This window comes from Vitis riparia, chromosome 2 (assembly GCF_004353265.1).
Source record: "Vitis riparia cultivar Riparia Gloire de Montpellier isolate 1030 chromosome 2, EGFV_Vit.rip_1.0, whole genome shotgun sequence".
NCBI lineage: Eukaryota > Viridiplantae > Streptophyta > Magnoliopsida > Vitales > Vitaceae > Vitis > Vitis riparia.
In genome coordinates, this window is record NC_048432.1 from 12,322,625 (window position 1) to 12,346,692 (window position 24,068).

General features: G+C 37.1%; 1 protein-coding gene across 1 annotated transcript; it reads left to right on the forward strand.

The window, feature by feature from the left end:
* Positions 1 to 980: 980 nt before the first annotated feature.
* LOC117930411 (regulator of nonsense transcripts 1 homolog) lies at positions 981 to 24,068 on the forward strand. The gene is made up of 29 exons (XM_034851061.1): positions 981 to 989; positions 1,087 to 1,338; positions 1,421 to 1,591; positions 1,709 to 1,759; positions 2,089 to 2,181; positions 2,299 to 2,394; positions 2,544 to 2,594; positions 2,687 to 2,805; positions 3,354 to 3,462; positions 6,687 to 6,809; positions 6,898 to 6,969; positions 11,529 to 11,600; positions 11,708 to 11,774; positions 15,747 to 15,889; positions 15,975 to 16,046; positions 16,131 to 16,259; positions 17,205 to 17,360; positions 17,858 to 17,971; positions 18,059 to 18,157; positions 18,308 to 18,385; positions 20,381 to 20,515; positions 20,884 to 20,958; positions 21,164 to 21,281; positions 21,525 to 21,898; positions 21,985 to 22,047; positions 22,137 to 22,208; positions 22,706 to 22,837; positions 22,915 to 23,034; positions 23,236 to 24,068. The coding sequence occupies exons 1-29, from the start codon at positions 981 to 983 to the stop codon at positions 23,389 to 23,391; spliced, it is 3,321 nt and encodes a 1,106-aa protein (XP_034706952.1). The 3' UTR covers positions 23,392 to 24,068.

Genomic DNA, 24,068 nt, shown 5'->3' on the forward strand with positions numbered 1-24,068 from the left:
GTCATAGAAGGATACTAGGCCTTCAACTCTGTACAACTTGGTCCAACAAAACAAGTTATAAAGAAACAAACTTTTTAATCTTTGGACAAAAAGCCCTTCATTTTTGAATGATATTCTATTCCTCTCCTTACAAATTGTCCAAAAAAGACACAAAGGAGATGCTCCCCACACCTATTTCTTTTCCTCTCAACAAAGGACCCATGTCAACCTAACAAGTTTTCTCTTATTGAGGAAGGTACACCCAAGAAACTTCGAAGAGAGAGAACAAAAGCTGCCACAAACACCTTGTCATACCACAATGTGACAAAATATGGTCAATCGACTCTTCTTGGACATGACAAAGGAAACATCTGTTAGCCAAGGACCACCCTCTCTTTTGTAGTTGATATAAAGTCAAAGCTTTACCCCATGATGCCTCCCAAGCAAAGAAACTCGCCTTAGGAAGAACCAAGAATTCCAAATAACTGTTTATGGGAAAGGGGTTGAACTCCAAGGCTCCAAGCAACAATAAAGGGACTTCATAGAGAAAGAACCGCTCTTAGTCTCCAACCAAATCACCTTATCTTCTCTTCCTCCATCCACCGCCTTATCTTGAAGCCTTAAAAGAAGACATCTCACACTCTCAATCTCCCAATCGCTTAGACACCTAGAGAAGTTAGGAGCCCAACAACCACTAAAATCAGTTGACAATTAATTGTGATCTGGTGCCAACCCAATAATATTTTTAAACTCTATTTGTTTTTTAATAGAAACATGGCTTTTAATTTCCTATAATTTTTTTAGCTTGTGGATGCATATTTTGAACCGTTTATCATTTTTCTTAATCCATGAATGCTATATATTCTCCTTTGAATACCTTATTTGATAATCTTTGTTTTTACCGGAAAATTATGCATCTACATGTTTAAATCGTATTAGTGTCTAAAACGAAGGTGGAAAATATCGGTTGTTTTGCTGAATATCTCCTTTAGCAGTCCATGATGTGGCAAGTTAGCGAATCACAGATCACAATCTGTAATAGGATTTAAAATACTCTGTGCTGAGGATTTTCTGGATTCAGTGTGTTTTATTGGGCCCTTTTTGTAGGTTCGAGCCAAACACAAGGAAGTTTGTCTTCATAAAGATAGTCCTCTTGGAGAAACAATCCTTGAATGCTACAACTGTGGATGCCGAAATGTGTTTCTTCTTGGATTTATATCTGCCAAGACAGAAAGTGTTGTTGTTCTGCTTTGTAGAGAACCTTGCCTGAGTGTTAATGCATTGAAGGACATGAACTGGGACCTAAGTCAGTGGTGCCCTCTTATTGATGATAGGTGTTTCTTGCAGTGGCTTGTTAAGGTGAGGTCTCTTTAGGCTCATTTTTACTCTATCTACAAAATGATTTAAGATTACCAATTTTCTAACTTTTTGCCCTTTCTAGATCCCATCCGAACAGGAGCAATTGAGGGCACGGCAAATCAGTGCCCAACAAATAAATAAGGTAGAAGAACTTTGGAAGACAAATCCTGATGCTTCCCTGGAAGATCTTGAGAAGCCTGGTGTGGATGATGAACCCCAGCCCATAGCCTTGAAATATGAAGATGCATATCAGGTGCGACCATTGCATAAATTTTGCTTGTTTTTTGGCATTATAATGTTGTGGAAAGATTTGAAGTTATGTCATAGCTATTTTGCTAATAAGTTGAAACTGTTGTCTTTTTTGTTGCAGTATCAAAATGTATTTGCACCACTTATCAAGCTTGAGGCAGACTATGATAAAGTATGGAGATTAGATTTCTATTTTTTCTCTCTTTTTCTCTTTTTTCCTCGTGGATTTAATGATTGTTATGGGAAAATTAGTTCTTGTGATTCAATTATTTTGTGGTTTATTTTGTATGCTAGTGTGCTCTATTTTTTGCACTTGTTTATAAAGTATTATTATTGCCTATTAAAAAATATTTTATGGTTTATTTTGTAATTTACTTTTACATAACCAATGGTACATGTTTGCTTGTTTTATTAGAAACATCAACCTGATACAATTCCTTTCCTTTTTTGCCCTTAACAAAATACTATGCATTAATTTTATTATCTTTTATTTTGTTATAGATGATGAAAGAATCTCAAAGCAAAGACAACGTGACAATTCGCTGGGATATTGGTCTTAACAAGAAGCGTATTGCATATTTCGTTTTTCCAAAGGTGCTTACTATTTTTATTTTTTGTTTATTACAGTTTTATAGATTTTTTTTTCTCCCAGATATTTTTGTACTGTTTGTCCAGTTTGCTGAACTCACAATACATGTTTTGCTGTTTCAGGAAGACAATGAGTTGCGTCTTGTACCTGGTGATGAGTTGCGGCTGCGTTATTCAGGAGACGCAGCTCATCCAGCATGGCAGTCGGTTGGGCATGTGGTACGCTCTACTTCTTTGAGATCTAGTTTTTCTTTAGTTGATGTATGATTAGCTAGTGGTTTTAGATGTTCTATTTTCCTGTTCAATGTTGTCCATAGTACACATCCATGATATATGTATGGTATCACATGCCAATTCTCTTGTTTCAGATCAAGCTAACTGCACAAGAGGAGGTTGCACTCGAGCTTCGTGCCAGTCAGGTAGTTTTGGTTGTAAGTTTGGTAGTTTTGTTTCTTCCAGTCATTGTAAAGTTTGAGCTGTTCTTAATCCTTATTTTCATTGTTCTTTGCAGGGAGTTCCTGTTGATGTGAATCATGGTTTCAGTGTTGACTTTGTGTGGAAGAGTACAAGCTTTGATAGGATGCAGGGGGCCATGAAAACTTTTGCAGTGGATGAAACTAGTGTCAGTGGGTGGGTTGCCTACTAGGGATACTCTTCTTTGCATCTGTTTATATTTTAATGAGGATTTGACCAAAACTCTTTTTTCTTGTGCACTACCATAAGGAAATATTTTGAAAGTAGATGTTAATTTTTACTTGCAACGTCGTTGTCAAGAATACTTTGCTAACCGTGCAAACCTGAACGTTTAACTATATGTATGCATATATGTGCTTAAACTTGAGTCAAAGCCCTCCATCTTTGGCTTGCTCTTGGGCCTAATTTGTATACTCCATGTGTACTTTTTTGCACCTTTTTCCAAGCGCCTTAATATATCCTTTTTTTTACGTATTAAAAAAAAACTTGAGTCAAAGCCCAAAATATGCATGGAGATAGAGTGGGCTAGTCTTTGGTTAAACAAGCCCAATTTCTCTCTAGTAGGTTCTCTTGGGGGCTGACTTAGGTGCCATAATGCTTATAGAGAAGATTTTCAGCCTTCTTGTTGATTTATTCGTTCAATACTTGCGTCCTCGTTGCTCCATCATTCCTTGAGCTTTGTCAACATGTTGTCATCCATGCAGATACATTTACCATCACTTGTTGGGTCATGAAGTTGAGGTTCAGATGGTTCGAAATACGCTCCCTCGTCGATTTGGCGCACCAGGCCTTCCAGAGCTCAATGCTTCTCAAGTATGCTACCTTTATCTTATAAATGGACATTTATATGTTATACTTAATTAAAGTGCAGCTGTTGTTTCGCATTACGTACTAGAGTTGTTTCTTTTTTTCTTTTTCCCTTTTTTTTTCTTTTTGTGGGGGGGAGGATTGGTTTTGGGTTGGGGTGCATAAATCTGGAGTGAGTGTGTGCGTGCTCACGTGTAGATGTGATTTTCATATTATTTATTTGTGTTTGTATAGTCATATTGCCTATGTATACCCATAATAAAAAAACCTCAAACAACATATTTGCCATGGTAAGTACAATGAAGGATGAGAAATACTTTCAAGCTTTACATACAACTAATCAAAATGGAAAAACAAGTCTATACCTATTAAAGAGAGCAAAACAAATTGTACATTTTAGATAGGAAACCAAAACAATGTAGCATTAATAAACTCAAAACATTTACCCTCTACCTTGCAAAGGCATTTGTGGTATAGGTCCACAAAGAAGTACAGAAAAAATCTAGTCCTAAAAAGCCTCCATAGATTGCCATCCATCCTAAAAAATTCAGGCCTCTCAAAAGATCCCAAAACCTCTGAAGGAACAATCATCATCCTTGTTACCCTTTTTTTCTTGTTTTTATTATGGGGGTGGGGTTTTGGTTTGCAATCAATCCTAGCATGTTCTAGCAACTTAAGTGTCAATGTGCTAAGCTAGTGGATAGTGTAAAAGAAGATCACATAACACAATAATAAGGACGAATAGTTTTGTATCATTAGTATTAACTTTCATATTGACCACAAGCCACCCAAAGGCCTTAACCATTCGAGGAATTTTTCAATTTCAAATGAGGTTAGTGGGAAGGAAAGGGATCCGACTAAAAGAGATAGACAAAGCTTCGAGAAGAAAAAATGTGAAAAAAAAAGGATTTTTGGGCCATCACCACAAATAAATGAATAAAACAAGTAGAATAAAAAAAAATCGGTGCAATAGCCTTTTAAGGGAATCTATGTGACCACTTGGAAACCATGTTGGCATCCTATCCATTGGGGTGTGACCCATATTTACTCAAAATAACCATAAACCATAAATTCCACTGTCTTTGGAATCTTTGGAACATCTTCTCAAACAAGGCTTTATTCCTCAAGGAAATCCTCCTTAAATCAAAATCCTGTAATGCCTTTGGTGTGCACACCTATTCCCGATCTATAAGGTGGTTTCTTCCCCCTTTCCAACTCCTAACCACATAAGATCACTTAGCAATATCTCAATCCTAGAAGCCATATTGCTTAGCTGTTTTCAATGTCAAGTCATTATTGTTCTCTAAGGATGGAGAATAATGTAGTTTTTCTTGGCAAGGAGATCCGGGGATCTCGTGCTCCTCTAAAAACTTGTTTTTTTTGCTTTGGAAGCTGTTTGGGGGAAGATCTTAACTGTAGATGCTATAATGAAGTGGGGATGACAAATGGTCAATAGATATAATCTTCATAAAGATAGTGAAGAATCAATCAATCACATTTTGATTCATTGTGCTAAGACAAGAGAGCTATGGACCTTTTTGGATTGGCTTGGGTATTTCTAGCCTCAATGAGAAATCTCATCCTTTAGTGGAATGTTAAGGGTTCAAAAGAAGAAAAAAGGAGTTTGGTATTTGGCTCCCATTTGCTTTAGTGTATTTGGTAAGAGCACAATTGAAGGACCTTCAAAGATGATGAACTTTCCGACCAAAGAATAAAGGATCTCTTCATTCGTGCACTTTTTGAGTGGTCTAAGGATTCTTTGGAGTTGGAGTTCCCCTCTATATTGAATTTCCTACATACTCTTTATTGTTTGTGCTTTGCCTTTTTAGTGTAGAGCATCTTTGTTTGTGCTTTGCCTTTATACTGCTTGTATACATACCCCCTCCTTTTTGGCACTTTTTAATACATGATTTTGTTGTCTATCAAAAAAAATATTGCTTGAAAGATGCGCATTGATTGATTTTTTTTTTATAGGTAAATAAAGATAGTATTAAATAAAAGCGCCCTTTTTGGGTGCACCAAAGTACATAAGACGTATGCAATAGTTGCCAAAAGATGTCAAAAAAATTGAAAAAGGGATAACAAAACACTACTCCCTCCCTCGATGAGAATCCAACCAATCAATGAAGTTAAGTAAGGACATTGGCCTTTAATTATATATGACTTGGTCTAAGACATCAAGTTACAAAAAAATAAGCTTTTCAGTCTTTGGTCAGAAGACTCCTTGTTTTCAAACGATCTTCTGTTTCCCTCCTTCCAAATTATTTAAAAGAGGCATGGAGAAGGTGCTTTTGACATTTTTCTGTTTCCTTCTGACAAAGGAGCCACAACATCCTAACAGAGTCTCTCTTATGGAGGAAGGTAACACCCAAGAAACATCAAAAGGAGAGAACAAAGGTTGCTACAGAACCCTCGCCTTGCCAAAATGCAGCAAGATGTGGTCAATTGACTGCTCTTGAATATGACAAAGGAGACATCTATTAGCCAATGTCCAAACCTTCCTACGAAAATCTAGTGTTGGAGCTGTGAAGTTAATCTAGTGTTAGAGCTTTTCCTCAAGATGCACATTGATAGATTTGTTACATAGCTTCTAAATGTTCCAAAGGTAGTTCAATGAAAGATAGGCTTCTAAAGTGATGTAGTGAGGTTTGGAGCAGTTTCTAGGAGGTCCTAGACATGAGAGGTTCTCATCATAGGTGGACCCCAGATCCAAGTGCTTTTCATTCTTGATTATTGCACTGCCTTTGCTGGGCCCATATTCCTTATTGATCTTAAAATGGATAGGTTCACATTTTTAATGGGTGCCTCGTTGAGGTGGGGTTACCAAATGCATGGCCAAAATCCTAAGAATGCACTACAGGTTTTAAAAACTGTATTGTGCACTGGGGAAACTATACCCTTATTTTGGTCTATTTGAATGGGCCAGGAAATCTTCATACACTTCATATTTTTGGTTCACATCTTCCTCCGCTAAATCAGGTCATATCTCAAGGGATTTCTCTTTCTTTTTCCTTTTTTTCCCCTTTTTTTTCCTTCTTGGGTGGGAGGGTTGGGAAATGGTCAAGATTTGTTATTGTTTGGCTGTTACATGTTCATGCTATGTTCTTTTTACTTATTTTCCTGTATGTGTGATGGGTTTGTTGAAATAGCTGTTCCTTTGTTTGCTAGATTCCTAAATTACTGCTGAAGTAGTGTTGCTTTGAGTGATCCTTACTTTTTGACTCCACTAGGTTTTTGCTGTAAAGAGTGTACTTCAAAAGCCAATAAGTTTGATTCAAGGTCCACCTGGCACTGGGAAAACTGTAACTTCAGCAGCAATTGTATATCACATGGCTAAACAAGGCCAGGGGCAGGTAATTTAATATCATTTTTCCCTATTTTCTACCTGTTTAGACTCTGTGAAGCTTCATTTTTATTTTTTGATATTTCATTGCTTATTAGGTTTTGGTTTGTGCTCCAAGTAATGTGGCTGTAGACCAACTAGCTGAAAAGATAAGTGCCACTGGGTTAAAGGTAAAGCCCTTTGCAAAGTCAAAGCTATGCTTGCATTTACATTTGATCTTTAAATGTGTATTGCTTGAGTATGTTATTGTTTTTACTGCCATATGTATCATTGGATGCTTGTGTTCCACTAAATAGAATGAGGTGAATAATTGAAATTTTTTTAGATTTATCATTGTTTTGCCTGATGCATGTATCACCTAAGCTTGTGGGTGGTTTTTGACTTGATATGTTTTAGGCACTTTTAATGCAAGCCCCTTTTATTACCTATCAAAAAAAAAAATGTTTTAAATAAATTTGTAATGATGTGCTTGTAAATTTTTGGTTGTATATTACTTTGTGCATTGCATAAGAACTAATTGTAATTTAGAACTATTCTTTGCTCATCTCCTACAGGATTAGGCTATAATGCAATGTGAAGAAAAACTTTCAATACTCTGTCATGATATGGTTCTGTACTTTGTCTAAGAGAGTATTTCCTATTGCATTTCATGATCTGAATTTGTTTTGTAATGCTGTAAAGTTCTTGCCTAATTGATCTATTTGTAATAAATCAAAGAGAAGTGCTTAAGCTTTCCTTCTGAAACTGTTTTTAATAGAAAAATTAATCTGTAAGATTGATTGCTTTCAAACTTCAATAATAATCATATTCTTTTTATTTATTTATGAGAAACAACAAAGCGATATATTGAATTAGGATTTAAGAAGTACAATAGAAGGATGAAGAATCCTCCCACAAACAAAAGCTAAACAAAAGGAATACCATAAACCATATAATAAATACAAAAAGCAACCTCTCCGTACTGACCCACACCCTTGGAACTATACACTACGAACCAATCAAGTTGAACCACATTAAGGGTATAAGATTCTCAATGGGTATAAGATTACATCAGAAAGAAAGTTATAGAGATTCTCAATGGGTATAAGATTCTTGCTAAACTCTCTGGGATAAATGGCTGGCAAGGTTGTTGTCCTAAGATGCCTATCTATATCTCCAAGTGAAAAAGCAGCCTATCTTTCTGGAGCGATTCAGAATCTCCTTCATCCAATGGTCATATATCAAAGATCCTTTTCTAGTTGAAGCCTATGGCAGAACTGTTGCTGAACTCCTTTCCACCAAAATGTTAGCTCCAACAGTTTTTCCTTTTCTAGGCCTTCTAATAGAAGCTAGGATCTTAGTCTCAATGGCTAATCCAAACCCAGATGACTTCAAGAACTATTAGAAAAAAAATATATCTCCAATGCTATTTGACTAAGATCGCCCAAAGAACATTAATCAAAGTAAGTTTGAGCATTCCTTCTAGTGGAGCAACTCCCTCTAATCTAATAACTTCCACTTTCCTCTTAGGAGAGCATATCACTCTCCAATTTCACAATCTAACACTATTGGGCCCCAAGGACTCCTTGGTCATAGACATCCAAAGAGTAGTGAGATGATAGATAGTCTCTTTCAAGTCAAAATTCTTATCTCCTCCTATCCTATAAATCAATGTGTTCCTCTCAAGCGAGACCTCAGATCAACTGTAAGGTGGATAGGATGGCCTATTCCACAAAGCTCTCCCTATAGGGTTCCTCATTAACCCCTAAAAGGAAACAAACAAAGCAACAATGCTTCTAAAGCAAGCCACATAATCCTTCCTAGAGAGAACAATCTTTGCCTTGACACCTTTAAAAGGCTTATGTGCTAACTTGGATTCTCTACCTTTGAATCCTTCAATTCAAGTTCCTAGTATTGAAATCACTTATTACCTAAGAGTCCAATCAATGCCTTTGACCGCTCTTTGACCTCTAGTATTGGCCTTCATTGCATTTCTTTTTTTCATTGTGTCTACTAATTTTGGATAAGGACTCTTTGATGAGGACAGTGCACATTTGGCCCTCCTACCTTATCCACATGGATACGAGTAAGAGCTTGAATGCCATCCACCTGGTATTAGTAAATTTCCAATGCCTTTTTGATTGCACCTCAACCCTAGAGCTCCAATCATCTTCCTTCTCCTTGAATTTTTATATGATTGCTTTCACCACATTTTATGCATATAATAAGGCTTAATGGGAACAAACCTCTAATTCCATATCACCGTCGTCTTTATCATTGCATTTGGAAGACCACTTGTCATGCGTATTCCTTTTTGCTTCTCCTAGCACTCAAAGGAAGTCAATTTGGATCTTCTATAATACGTTAGATTGAAGCCATCATAAAAAAGGGAGTGGATGCAAAGTACACTTGTAAGTTCAAAATAGTACTCTTTTAAGCTTAAGAGAAGGATGTCCTCTTTCCCCATTCCTTTTCACCATTGCAATTGATGTTTTAAGTAGAAGAGCAGTTTGTTAGAGGGCTTCATAGTGGACAAGAATAGGACTAGAATATCTTTTTTACAATTTGCAGATGACACCATTTTTTTCTTTGGAACGTCTTTGGAATATTTGTAAAACCTCAAGCTAATCCTATTGGTTTTTAGGCAAATATTTGAGGTTAAGATCAATCTAGACAAGATTACTTTCTCTGGTATCAATACAAGTCAAGATATGATCTCTAGATTAGCCTTAATGCTTGAATATAAAGTCTCATGCTAGCTCTTTAACTTACCTAGATCTTCCATTAAGAGAGAATCCGAAGGCAAACGAGTTTTGGAATCCAATGATTGACAAAAATTTTAAGAGATTGGATGAGTGGAAAAAAACCTTCTTATAACTTGGGGGGGTAAAATAACTCTAATTCGATCATTCTTGTCTCACAACCCTAGCTATTTCCCATCTCTTTTTAGGGTCCCAAAATCAGTACCATTAAAGATTGAGAAATTGCAAAAAGATTTTCTTTGGTCAAGGGTTGGGGAGGACATTAATTGGGACTTACTGTCTCGACCAAAGGAGTTTTGAGGTTTTAGGTTTGGGGAGACTTTTTTGAGGAATTTGTGCTTTCCTAGAGAAATGGCGTTGGAGGTTCCCTAAGGAAAGTTCTGCCATTTGGCATCAAGTTATTTTGAGAATTTATAGGATACATCCTAATGGATGATCGCCAACACTATGGTTAGATGGTCACATCGATGTCTTTGGAAGGCCATTGCACAAGTATTCCAGGATTATTCTTCACACACTCGCTTTATGGTGGGTGATAGAGCCGAAATTTGTTTTTAGGAAGATTTGTGGTGGGGAAATCTACCATTGTCTTCACAATTTCCAAGTCTTTAAAGAGTTGTCACAACTAAAAATTTCATCATATCAACTATCGTTGGTAACTCTTCTTTCTCTTGGAACTTTAACTTTTGTCATAACCTTACTGATTTGGAAATTGAGAACCTTGAAAGACTCATGTCCTCACTTACTGTTGTGCGCTTGTCTGCATTTGTCACATGTGACAGTTTAGTCTTTATCCTCTCTAGGCTTATTTTTAGTAAAATCATTCTTTTTGGCTTGTCTAATATTTCAAATCTAGTTCCTTTCCCTCCAGTCAATTTATATGGAAATTTAAGGTCTCATCTAAGGTGAAGGCCTTTGCTTGGCTAATGGTGCACAAGAATACCAACTCCAATGATATGCTACTGTTGAGAAGACATTTCAAATCCCTTCTTGCTTGGTGTAATTTATGTATGAGGAGCAGAAAGTCAATTAACCATTTCTTCCTACATTGCTCGATAACTTCGGGGTTATGGCATAAGCTATTTAGAAAAGGTAGGGTGAAATTGGTATCATCCAAGAGTATATGCAACATGAAGATTATTTTATACAGGGGTTTGGGGAATTCCATTAGAGGCAAGATCCTTTGGAAGATCACTTGTCTAACATTGCTTTGAATTATGTGGCGAGAGAGAAATGCTAGGATCTTTGAGGATAAGTGGAGGATGGCAAAGATGTTGTGAGATCTACTTTACTTTTATTCCTCTTTTTAGGCCTCTTGTATAGACGTTGTTAAAGGCATTTCTCTTAATGTTATTTAGCTGAACTGGGATTCGGTGTGTAAACTAAAAGTATTTGGACAACAATGAGAGGAGTTTAACCTGGGATTGAGGAGATGACACTTATGTATATCCTTAAGTGGACTAAATAATTTTGTATAGGTCTCCTGGTATGGTGGAGGAATTTTGTCATACTTTGATCAGGATTTTGTATATTGTGGGGAGGACCCCTCATCCTTCTCATGTACTTCTTATCCATAATTAATACATCTTTATATCGGATAAAAATATGTGTATATATATGAATAGGACACCCTCTTAAGAAAGATATTTTCTATTCCAAGATGCTATCCTCTCAAAATGATCCTCAAATTGAGTTTCACACCCAGATTTAGACTTCTAATAAACTTCCAACAGCAAGCTCAAATGAGTAGATGGAAGTGGGCTGATTCTACACCCAAGCACAAATGCTATGATGTATTTAAAGTTTTTTAACATTGCAGATGGGGCAATACTGAATGCTATCATTTCTTGAAAAATTAGGCTGGAAACCTGTGTTTATTTTTTCTTGTTGAAAAAAAACTGAATTTCTTGGTATGCATTTTCTGTGGATTCCCTCCCTGCAATGTTGATTTTTTTTGTTTATTGAGTGTAACATTTCTTTGAATTCAGGTTGTTAGGCTCTGTGCAAAATCGAGGGAAGCTGTTAGTTCTCCTGTTGAGCATTTAACCCTTCATTATCAGGTTTGTGTATTCACTCATTTCCTTACAATCATGTCATGTCTTTCTTCTTCATTCTCTTTTCCTAATATTAATCCTAGTATTGATATCTCAATAATGATTTATTGCAGGTTCGACATCTTGATACGTCGGAAAAGAGTGAGCTTCATAAGCTACAGCAACTGAAGGATGAACAAGGTGATTAATATTTTTCTTTGTTTTACTTCTTCTGGAAGATGAGATTCATTTTGCTGTGGCATTCAGGGTTTTCCAGTTTGGCTTAGGGTCTTAATGATGTGTATGTGCGTGTGATTTTGATTATTGATTTGATTTTTCTTTGAGAAGAGGGGGTATTGTGCAGGAGAAGGATGGGGAAACCCCTATGCAGTGGATTTTGCTTTTGTGGTGTTATTCTCCTTTACTTTTTGAGTTCCTCCAGTTCCTTTGTGCAATGAGAAACAAATAGAGGGAACCAGTGCTTGAAGCCAAATTGTTTTTCCAATATTCTTGTTTCATGTAGCCAAATTATGCCCATGCCAACTTTAGCTGTCTACTTGTCTATTCTTTTTTTTGCCAGAAAGATAGAATGTGAATGCAAGCTTTTTTGAGTTTGCTTCATCAGCCTATGGCACTCGCTAGACTAGTGTTTTCCCCCTTTTTCTGATGTGCTCTAAATCTCACAAAGAACATTGGGGGTGCAAAGATACATATCTTTGCCTGCATGTTGTCATTAAAAGAAATCGGTGGAATTGACAAATATATTTTAGGGTACATTACTCTACATCCCTTGTATTTTTCGCATTTTGCACATCGACCTGCTTATTTCTGGAAATTACCGATTAATTTTATCCCATTTCATTTTTGTTGCGATTCTTCAGTCAAACAGTACTTAAGTTGTAGTGAACAAGTACATATTGTCTTAAATAACAAAATTAACTTTCTTATCTGTATACAAACAATAGCTATTATTGTTTTATATGTGAGCTTGTTTGTTGTCCAAACATGCCTATAAAGCAAAAATATATTTTTGTATGATAGGGTAGGGATGGGGATTAGATGGACATGTTTGGATAATAAATAAGTTCTCAATAAGGCACAAATTAAACCTGGTTTTATTAAATATATGATAAAATTAGTGTCATTGGCTAATAGAATAATGTGTACATTTAACAAATATGACTTTTAAAGTAAATACTGAATATTGATGTGGAGATGCAAATTTCTTTGATTGATTTTTTATATTTGAAAAACATTTAATGCCAAAAAGATAATGCATGTCATTTCCATTGGAAATAGTAAGAGGGAGCTAAGATTTTTAGCTCCAATTGTCATAATGAGAAATGTCAATATTTCAAGATGTTGCCAAAATATTGGAAAATATAATTTATATTTTGATGAGGAGGGCTACTAGTGGGGGTTACTTAGCTGGTTGGAAGGTGAGTGGTGGGAGGGGTGAGGGGATGCATATATCGCATTTGTTGTTTGCGGATGATACGTTGGTTTTTTGTGAGGAGTCTTCAGACGAGATGACTTATCTAAGTTGGCTTCTCATGTGGTTTGAGGCGTGTTCGGGTTTGAGGATTAACTTAGAGAAGAGTGAGATGATCCCAGTTGGGAGGGTGCTGAATATAGAGGGTTTGGCTTTGGAGTTGGGGTGTAAAGTGGGAGGGATTCCTTCTAGCTATTTGGGAATGCCTCTAGGGGCAGCTTTCAATTCTCTGGCGGTGTGGGATGGGGTTGAAGAGCGCTTTCGTAGAAGGCTTACTATGTGGAAGAGGCAGTACATTTCTAAAGGGGGAAGACTTACCCTAATTAGAAGCACCATGTCCAGTATGCCTATATATTTGATGTCTCTCTTTCATTTGCCTAGAAAAGTGAGGCTCAGATTGGAGAAAATTCAGAGAGATTTTTTGTGGGGTGGGGGATCTTTAGCCCATAAACCTCACCTTGTAAGATGGAACTTGGTTTGCTTGGAGAAAAAGAAAGGTGGACTAGGGGTGAGAAATTTATCTTTGATGAATAACGCCCTATTGGGTAAGTGGAATTGGAGGTTTGCTAATGAGAGAGAGGCGTTGTGGAGAAGTGTAATTAGCCTCAAGTATGGCGTTGAGGAGGGGGCTGGTATACTCGGGATGTGATGGGAAGTAACGGAGTGGGGCTTTGGAAAGCAATTAGGAAGAAGTGGGGGCTGTTAGCTGGCAGGGTAGCATTCCATCTGGGAAATGGGCAAAGAGTGAAATTTTGGAAAGACAAGTGGTGTGGTGATGGGCCTCTTTGTGAGTCCTTCCCTTCTCTTTTTTCCATGTCCTTGTCGAAGAATGCTTGGGTTGCGGAGGTGTGGAATCCGGTTGGTGATGGGGTTGGTTGGACTCCTCTCTTTGCAAGGGCCTTTAATGATTGGGAGATTGATTTGGTGGAGCGGTTGTTGCAGAGGATCCAAGCTTTCAGGGTTCAAAGGGAGGAAGAAGATAGAATGATATGGACAGCTTCAAATGATGGGGCCTTCTCTGTTAGATCCCTTTATTCTTTGATGGAGCCGGGGGGCCTTCCTATGTTCCCTAGTGAAAGAATTTGGAGGGCAAGAGTGCCTCCCAAGGTAGCTTTCTTTGCTTGGGAGGCTTCATGGGGTAAAGTTTTAACACAGGAGCAACTTCAAAGGAGGGGGTTCTCTTTGGCAAATAGGTGCTTTCTCTGTCTATCTGAAGAAGAAACAGTGGATCATCTCCTACTGCATTGTGTTAAGACGCGGGTCCTATGGAACCTCCTTTTCTCTCTTTTTGGAATATCTTGGACTCTCTCGTGTACAGTGAAGACAACCCTTCTTGGGTGGAATGGAGGGTTTGTGGGAAAAAGACGCAAGAAGGCTTGGCAAATGGCGCCTTTATGTATTTTTTGGTCAGTTTGGAAGGAGAGAAATAGGCTAGCGTTTGGGGATGAGAATCTATCGCTTCAAAGGTTGAAATATTCTTTTGTATGTAATCTTTGGTTTTGGGTCAGGGGTTCCCTAGCAGAGAGTCATTCTTCTCTTGTAAGTTTTGTAGACTGGATAGGCTCCTAGTTAGGGAAGGTGGTGTGTATACTCACTGTATACTTAGAGGGCACCGTTTTTTGGTGTTTCCTCTTTTAGTTTAATATACTTCTTTTACTTATCAAAAAAAAAAATATTTTGATAAGTTTAGTGTTGAATTTTCCTCATTTCAGCAATATTGATATTTTAAGAAAACCTCAGTGATATTCTGAGTAAATTCTGTACTTCTTTCTATATAGGTACCCCAAATTATTGATATTTGTGCCTAAATATCGATAGTATTGTGGATTTTTATTCATTGTTGGACAAAACATACAGTTTCATGTCCTTTAGAAAAGAATTTGTGGTTCTTTGGCTTACTTGTAATTTGTCTTGTTATACATTCTAAAACAAAAGGTGGAGAATAGACTGAAACTATGTTGCATGGAGTAGTGTAAAAAAACCCAAAGAGTAATGGCACAACATGGCATCAGTGTGGGTAAGGAATAAGCGTCCAATCATGGAAGGAGGAGAGGATGAAAAAGGGAAAAAGGGAGAAAAATTTTCATGCATTTTTTACATTGCAAGTTGCCGTAGAATTCTGAGATTTTTTCTGGGAGAGAAACAAGTCAATAAGGCCTGCAATATGATTACCGTCATCCGACATAGGTTGCTATAGAAACTGGCAGAGCCAGAGACAGGATTATTCAAATCCATCTCTAATAAGGGATCTTGGAATGTGTTCTTTTAAGTAATGCAGTTTGCAGTATTGTCTACAAAACTCCATTTAGATGGATCCATTATTTAAAAAGACCTTTTTCAAATAATATTGTTACTTATTTTTGGGCACTTCAGTGGATTTTCTGTATTCATGTATCCTAAGATTAGGTGGTTCAATAAATCCAAGACCTAATGCACACTTGCATCTGACACTCATGTCTTAGTTCATTTAACATAGGATTGAAATGCTGTGCTGCATGTAGTGGTTCATTAATTCCCTAAAAGTGAGTCCTTTTTTTGTTTGTTTATTTATGGCATTCCTTGTGCAATATGGTTAACGTGTTTGTGTTAACTGTAAAGATGCAAATATTTAATTTCTGAATTTCAAATGTGTGTCCTGATTTTGTAATGGGGTTTTTCTTTTTTGGTTCCAATTTTTATAGGGGAGTTGTCTAGCAGTGATGAGAAAAAATACAAAGCTCTGAAGCGGGCAACCGAGAGGGAGATATCTCAGAGTGCTGATGTCATTTGTTGCACATGTGTTGGTGCTGGGGATCCTCGGTTGGCCAATTTTAGATTCCGTCAGGTTGGCATCTCATCTGAACATGCAGTTATCATTTGACTCATTTCACTTTCAAAAACTTTTACACATGGTTTTCCTTTTTTTTCAGGTGCTTATTGATGAGTCTACTCAGGCTACTGAACCTGAGTGCCTCATTCCTTTGGTTCTTGGTGTGAAGCAGGTATCTAGCAATCAATGTTGTACATGCTGGTTTCAACCTGATTAACACTTTTTCCCTTCTAACAAAAAATTTCTATATTATTAGGTTGTCCTTGTTGGTGACCATTGCCAGCTTGGTCCAGTCATCATGTGTAAGAAAGCTGCACGGGCTGGGCTAGCTCAGTCTCTGTTTGAGCGTCTTGTGCTTCTGGGTGTGAAACCAATTAGATTGCAGGTGATGGTTTTGTCTGAGACGTTAATTGTTTGTGAAGTTTTTTGGACTGTATCTTGTATTTGATCATTTCTACCATCCTCTTTTTGCTATTTGATGCCTGCTGCGGCACACATATTAGTTTTTAATAAACTGATAGAAAGTAAAATTTTGTCATGCATGACATCAGTTTCTTCAAAACATCTGGATGCCAATTATAAATGTTTTGATATCGGTGCAGATCTAATGAACTCACTTGTCTGGTCTTTTCCTATTGTGGGCATTGGACACCAAAAATTAATCAATGGTTTTCTTCTTATATAGCCTGAGACTTTGAATGAAGTTGAATTTTCTTGAGCCTCTGATGTACCTTGCTGGAAGCTTTATCTTCTTCAAAGCTGCTTTGATATTTTTAGTATATCTTTTGGTTATGCTTGGGTGGGTTTTGGTAAAAGTTCGCTAGGGTTTAAGCTTTTCTCTTGATCAATCCTTGAAATGTTGAATTATACTGTTATTTTAAAGTTCACATTTTTGTGGTCTGATTTCATTAGTTGTATACTAGTACAGTTGGCCTGAAAGTCAAATGAATTAATGTCCTGACTAGATCCTGTCCCTTCACAGCAATTTCTTTCCATGTGTTTCCTAATTCTTATCAACAGATACATTGTTTTACACTACTTTTTGATAAAATTCATCTATTGCTGTGTGTTGTGTGTGTCCCCTAGCTGACAGTTGTTGCAAGTACAATTCTCTCTTGGAGTATGTTTTTGGTATTTTGTGAGTGACAAATGATGTTATTCAGTATAATTGAAATGGCTTTTTGGTTTTATAATTGTAGGTGATTCGATGAATTATGGTTATCCTCACATGTGTTTGTTGTATTGTTTTCATTGTTGTTTATATGTAAAATTTTATTGCTTAGATTTGTAGAAACACTGATATACTATGTTTTGTACTCTCAAATTACAGGTTCAATACCGTATGCACCCATCCCTGTCAGAATTTCCTTCCAATAGCTTCTATGAAGGTACACTCCAAAATGGAGTGACCATCAATGAAAGGCAATCGTCTGGCATTGATTTTCCTTGGCCTGTGCCAAATCGACCTATGTTCTTTTATGTCCAGGTATAAGAATCTATGCTTTAAAATTTCAAGTTTGTTTCTTATCACTTGCAAGTTTCAACATGGAGAATCAGGGGAATTCTTCCACAGCTAGTGCATAAACCTATGTTTGATTGCATTGCTTAGAAACTCTTTTGAGCTCGAGAACATTGTTTATGTAGAATAACACTTGATAATTGATGGGTTCTTATTAAAAGGCATTATTTTTTGTATTACTAAGTTCTCTCTCTCTCTCTCTGCGTGCAATTCTTAAACAGCTAGGGCATTAACCATCATCTGAAATATCACCTCTCTCACTGTCTTATATTATCGCTCTTTCTTTTTGTTTGTCTCTGTTCAGAGATGCTTTGTGTTTTCTTGGTTTCTGTGGACCTGGATTTCTGTTTACTGTTCACACAGAATTTAGTTGATTCTTGTAAACATTTTTAATGTATTCCAGTGAAGGAGAAGCTGTTCACTTAATTCTTATTTATGTTAAACAACCCCCCTTGTTTTTGTAGATGGGACAAGAGGAGATCAGTGCTAGCGGAACATCCTATCTGAATAGGACTGAAGCTGCAAATGTTGAAAAAATTGTAACTACTTTTTTAAGAAGTGGTGTAGTTCCCAGTCAGGTATACAAATAAGTCTTCTTACATTGGATTCTATTGATGGGCATCTATCTTGTGATTTTATATTAATTGAGTGGAATAACTTTACAGATTGGGGTGATAACACCATATGAGGGACAGAGAGCATATATTGTGAATTATATGTCAAGAAATGGTGCTTTAAGGCAACAACTTTACAAAGAAATTGAGGTTATACTCGTTTTTAACTTGCTAGATGTAGATGTCATTTATTTTTTTGATAAGCAAACAGAGCAATCTGATTCTTGGTATCAATGGCAATGTAACTCATGATCTTTATCCATTCAAAAAGATTTGCAATATAATGTATGGTCTTTGCAGGTTGCGAGTGTAGATTCATTCCAGGGAAGGGAAAAAGATTACATTATTTTGTCTTGTGTGAGGAGTAATGAGCATCAGGTCGGTTGATCAATTTGTTAGAAAATCTATTTCCTTTTGCAAAGTCAGCATGTAAGAGTTAAACATTGGTCCTAAATTTGAAATCTTGATGTCACATTTAATCCTATAGCCAGTGTTTAAGATTATTCTTTTATTCAGTTAGCCTTACTATGGAAGCTGCTTTGAATTAATTCTATATTTTAACAATTCCACTTTCTAAATGCAGTTTTTTTGCTTTCAGTAGATGTTGATTTGTTTTGAAAGTAGATAGATCTCCAAATGTAACTTAGCCTTATTAGAGCAGAAAAATGAGAAGCATCTTCCAATTTATAACATCATTAAAATAGGTAAAAGATTCAAGATGACTCTTTCTTATAACTCATTGTGATATTTGAAGACAATAACCTGCTCCATGTCTCTTTGGTCATCCTCCTCTTTTTTATTGGGTTTGGAGAAGACAAAAATTGAAGCCATGGGTAAGCGGCTCAATTTTTTTTAGTTGCATGCCTTTCAGCTGGGATGGTTTAAGCTCATTAGGTGGGGAAACCAGGCCTTGATGCCTTTCTACAGACTATAGGTAGATGTTCCAATGAATCCTTACAATCCAAAACATTTTGCTTCATGAGATTTCTGACCTAGCCAGCACGTACCTGAGAAGTATTTCCTATAGATTCATTTCACAAATGGAAATACTTTGGAATAAACGTACAAGTTATTAGACTTTGCAGATGTGCGCGACCACTGCCCAGTCCTAACATGGTACTGTGCAAGCATATGATTGGTATAAGAAAAAAAAAAAAGGAGGAATCTCAAATCTTTTGTTTGGTTTTTCATGCAAAATTTGGAGGAAAATAAATTTTAATGAGAATTATTAAAACCTTGTACATTTTTTTTCCATAAACCAACTCAAAGAAAGAGAATGGTTTTTGACAAGTAAATGTTATGTGGAGATAGCTTTGTCCATGATGGATTTTATTCATTGGTTGAGCTTTAAAGTAAGAAGGGAGTTTTTTTTGTTTATCTCTTTGCTTTGATTGGCTTTTTGGTGCGTTTATACACACCATATATGCTTTTTTGCGTGCCCTTTTGTTATAAATGATCTTTGCCTATATATATAAAAAAAGTTATTGTTATGTGCATAAAAATGCAGAAGAATCAATTGACCATCTCCTCATCAAAAACCTCAAATTTCTTTTTCAATTCATGGATAGGGGACTGTGACACTTTTTGTTCTCTTTAATTGTCATCATGTTGGTTTTCCCTTTCTTTAGTGAAAGAATTGTTAATGGGTTGACATGAGAGTTTTGTGGGTAAGAAGAGAAGAAAGACTTGGAGAATAACTCCTCTTTGCCTATTCTTCCCAATTTGGCAAGAGTGTAATTGAGCAACCTTTGAAGTGATGCCACACTCAGATTAATCTCTTAAGGATTCCCTTATTTGTAATCTAAACATGTGATCTCAAGGGTCTCTTCAAGACAATGTTCAAGCTGGTTTCCCATCCTTTCTAGCCTTCATTTTGTGGTTATGCTTTCTATATATATAAGAGGAATGGCATTGGAGAAGTATGGTAAAAACCATTATGAATTTAAAACTTTTCCTGATACTTCCTGTGATTTAAATGGAGGCTTAATTTCTCCTCAAAAAGCTATTTTATTGGCAAGAGGTATGAAGCTAGAACTAGGACCGCTTGACTCTTCTAGCACTTCTTAAATTGGAGATAAATACTTTATATTAATATGGGGTCATTCATTTTCTTATTCTGTCCCATCTGCTAATATCATTATCTAAAGCATGAGCCAAATTTTATTTTGATGGAATTCTGGATGGTATGCATGTGATCCAATTAATACCACAGGTTTTTTAACCCAAGTTTAATGTAGGAAAAGCCAAATTCTTTACTCGATGGCTATTTGCTATGGTCTAATTATTCTCTTACTATTGTAGGTGTAATTTTTTTTGTTCAAATTTTTTTATTTAAAAAAAAACCTTGATTTTAACTTTTCCCCTCTCTACTAGGGCATTGGGTTCCTTAATGATCCTCGCAGGCTTAATGTTGCACTAACACGTGCTCGTTATGGTATTGTCATCCTGGGAAATCCTAAAGTTCTTAGTAAACAGCCGCTATGGAATAGCTTGTTGACACACTACAAGGTATCTTTTTGCTACTTGTTCTCTGTTATTTTTCTTTGATGGGTTAAGTTAATTAGGGCCTATTTGGATTTACCTGGCTTTTGATATGTTGAAACCAGCCAATTGATATTGAAACAGTTGGATGGCATGTTGCTGTGAGTTATTTTAGGTAGTGATGTTGGAATTACATATTTTATGTTGGTCAGCTTTGTCAAACTGTTGATCTTCTTTCCATAAGAAGGCCATAAAATTGATGGTTTGTCGCTTGGTTGATGTATTATTATTGGCAGAATTGAAGGTCACTTGATACTTCCTTATTAAGCCTTTTTTTGGTACTAAATATTTTCTGCTTTCTTTCTTTGTTTGAAAATAAAAACAAAAATCACCAGGAGCACGAGTGCTTGGTTGAAGGTCCTCTGAATAACCTGAAGCAGAGTATGGTTCAATTTCAAAAGCCAAAAAAGGTATGGCACTGGAAGAAGTAATAGCACAAATTAATCCATAGTCAAAGGAAAATGAATTTGCAGCATAGATAGTTCTATTCTCTCTCTGTTCTTTTTCCCTTATTATTTTGTGGGGTGAGGGTTCACGTGATTTCATTTATGACCTTGAAGCATTTGTTGAGAGTATATCTTAACTGGTTTCATGGTTGATCTTCTTATGTCACAGATCTACAATGATCGTCGACTTTTCTTCGGAGGTGGCCCTGGGATAGTGCCTAATGACAATTTTGGAACTGTTACTTCGTCAAGCCCCAGTGCTGATAGAAGAAGCAGTCGTGGCAGGGGTATGTTAATTGTTACCACACTGGATCTTTAACTGTTTGTTGTAGCAATGCCATAGGCTAGTGCTTAAGATATGCCATAGTTGCCTGGGTCCTAGGATGATGATTATAAAATGTAGAATCACTGCAGGAAATAATTTTGGTGAACATATCAATACTGATATGGATTCTCCCAACCTTTAATTTTATTTAATGTCTTAATGGATTTTATATGGTATGGTATGATGACTTATTTTCCTATTGCAGGTTCATATATGCCATCTGGCCCACCCAATGGTACTCATAAACCTGGAGTGCATCCAGCTGGGTTCCCAATGCCTCGTGTCCCCCTTCCTCCATTTCATGGTGGTCCCCCATCTCAACCCTATGCCATTCCAACTCGTGGAGCTGTACATGGACCTGTTGGAGCTGTTCCTCATGTCCCTCCACCAGGAAGCCGGGGGTTTGGTGCTGGGCGTGGCAATGCTGGTGCTCCTATTGGCAGTCATCTTCCACACCAGCAAGGTTCTCAGCAAGCTGTTGGGAATCTTGGCTCTACTTTTAACTTTCCTGCTCTGGAGAATCCAAATAGCCAGCCATCCGTGGGTGGTCCATTATCTCAACCCGGATTTGTTACTAATGTCTGTACCTTGTGTCCTATTTATTCTTTATTATGTAATACTATCTTGACATGGTTTTATTCTGAAATCTCTTTATTGTATGATAGATGCCAGTACAAGGTCCGAGCCAAACATTTCGTGATGGATTTTCTATTGGGGGCATGTCGCAGGTATATTATTTTGGATGATAACTAGTCTCTTTCTGTAATGCTCTGTTTATTATCATTTCTTAAAATTGTATCTTCTGATGATCATGCAGGATTTCTTGGGTGATGATTTTAAAAGCCAGGGTTCACATGTACCTTATAATGTTGCAGACTTCTCCACACAGGTACACATAATAGAATCCAAAATGGTTCTAGACATCTAACCCCTTATCTTATGCATTGTGTGTGCACGTGTGGGAGAGGGTGGGGAAAAGAATTATGGACTTAAAATTTGGAGCTGCTGGAACTGCAGGATCATTTTGACTTGTATGCTTTCACATTACTAAGTATGACATTGCTTTTAAAATTTCATACTCACTTCAAACTGAAGTCTATAATGGAAATTTTTATTTAATGAGAATTGGAGAACAAATATGTGTAGTAAATTTCACTAAATTCGTCATAATTTGCCTAGGAAGCATATTCGGCAAAATGAGATGCCGTAGTGCATGCATTGGGAGGATGTGATGGGAATCCTTTACCAGATGCTCTTCTATTTATTATTATTTCTCTTTCAATAAAATGTCCTCACTGAGGAAAAAAGAAATAATGTTCAGTAGATTGTGTGATGAATGATGCTACAATGCTCTTGTTTGTTGACACTTGTCTCATTGCTCTGCAGGCTTCTCAAAGTGGGTATACCCTTGATTATGCTACACAAGGAGCGCAGGCTGGGTTTCCAGGAAGTTTCCTAAACCAGAACTCTCAAGCTGGATATACTCGATTTGGTACTGGAAATGATTTCATGTCTCAGGTTTGTTCAATTTGCCAGCCTTCGCTTGTTTTATGATTATTTTACTGGATCTGCCTTTCTAACCCCTGCTTGTGCAGGACTACATGGCTCACGGATCACAAGGTCTGTTTACACAGGTTGGCTTCAATGACCCATCCCAAGATGATGCCTCCCAGAGCCATTTTGGTGTGGCCAATCCCAACCCCCTTCAATCGCAGGTTTCTTCTTATACCAGTGCTGGCTGTTAATATATGTCATAGGTAAAATTATCAAAATGGTGAAGGTGTAGGAGACATTTAGTGGTGAGAAATGGGATGGTTTTGGGTTATGGCTGTATGTCTCCTGCATCCCACCTCTTTGTTAATTTTCCTAGCCTTGGCTCTTTCCAGTATAACAGTTTACAGGTGCCTGACTTGCAGGGTTTGATGAATCCTCTCTACTCCCAACCCTTTGCCCATTACAACACACAGCCACTAAATTTGCAGGCTCCACAGCAGCAGCAGCAACAGCAACAGCAAACACCTCCCCAGCAGGGCCAGAGCTCCCAAAACCAGAAACTCCACTACAATGGTTGAGAGAATGCCGGGGCAGTTTTGATTGTGATGGGTTATAGTCTTTGCATCCAGCATCTTGATTTGTGCTGTCATGTGTGCCAAATTTATGTGCCCTTGAAGTGAAGATGGGGCTGCCATTTTTTAAGGTCAGTTTGATTCCTGTCCATTACCCATACTAGATTATTCTAAATGGCTGAGAATCTGATAGTTTGAGTTAGCAAATGGCTATGGATCTCTGAGAAAACACAGGACAGGCACATACTAGGGCTGAGAAAGAAAAGGATAACCCCAACTATCTGCTTGAAGTTTTGCATCGTTTTGGAGGGAAGGTGAATGTGTTCTGAGGGAGGGAGAGCAATTTGCATGGCATGGTTTTGTCGAAAGGGTTTTGGTTCTCGAACAAGCAGAACCATTTTGTTGATTCACGGGAAAGAGCCCATTTTTCATATAGAAGCAGTTACCACTGAAAATTTTGTACAGCATACCTGGGAAAATCAGCCTAACCCTTTCAGCTCTTCCTGACATGTAATTATACTCTTAGATTATAATATTGAATAGACAATGACGACGTACCTTTGAAAGTGTTCTGTTTTTTGGTGTAAGTACTGCTGATTAATAGGCTCTGGAGGTATATAAGAAAGTGTGATACTGGCTTTCATGTGAATTTGGTTTGCCCTCCTCTCTTCTATTTGATTTAA

What these genes read in the sequence shown, in the direction of transcription:
- LOC117930411 (XM_034851061.1), top strand. An exon ending in TTGAGGCAGACTATGATAAA is followed by an intron (nt 1,760 to 2,088) that starts GTATGGAGATTA and finishes ATTTTGTTATAG; the next exon opens with ATGATGAAAGAATCTCAAAG. An exon ending in AACTTTACAAAGAAATTGAG is followed by an intron (nt 18,158 to 18,307) that starts GTTATACTCGTT and finishes TGGTCTTTGCAG; the next exon opens with GTTGCGAGTGTAGATTCATT.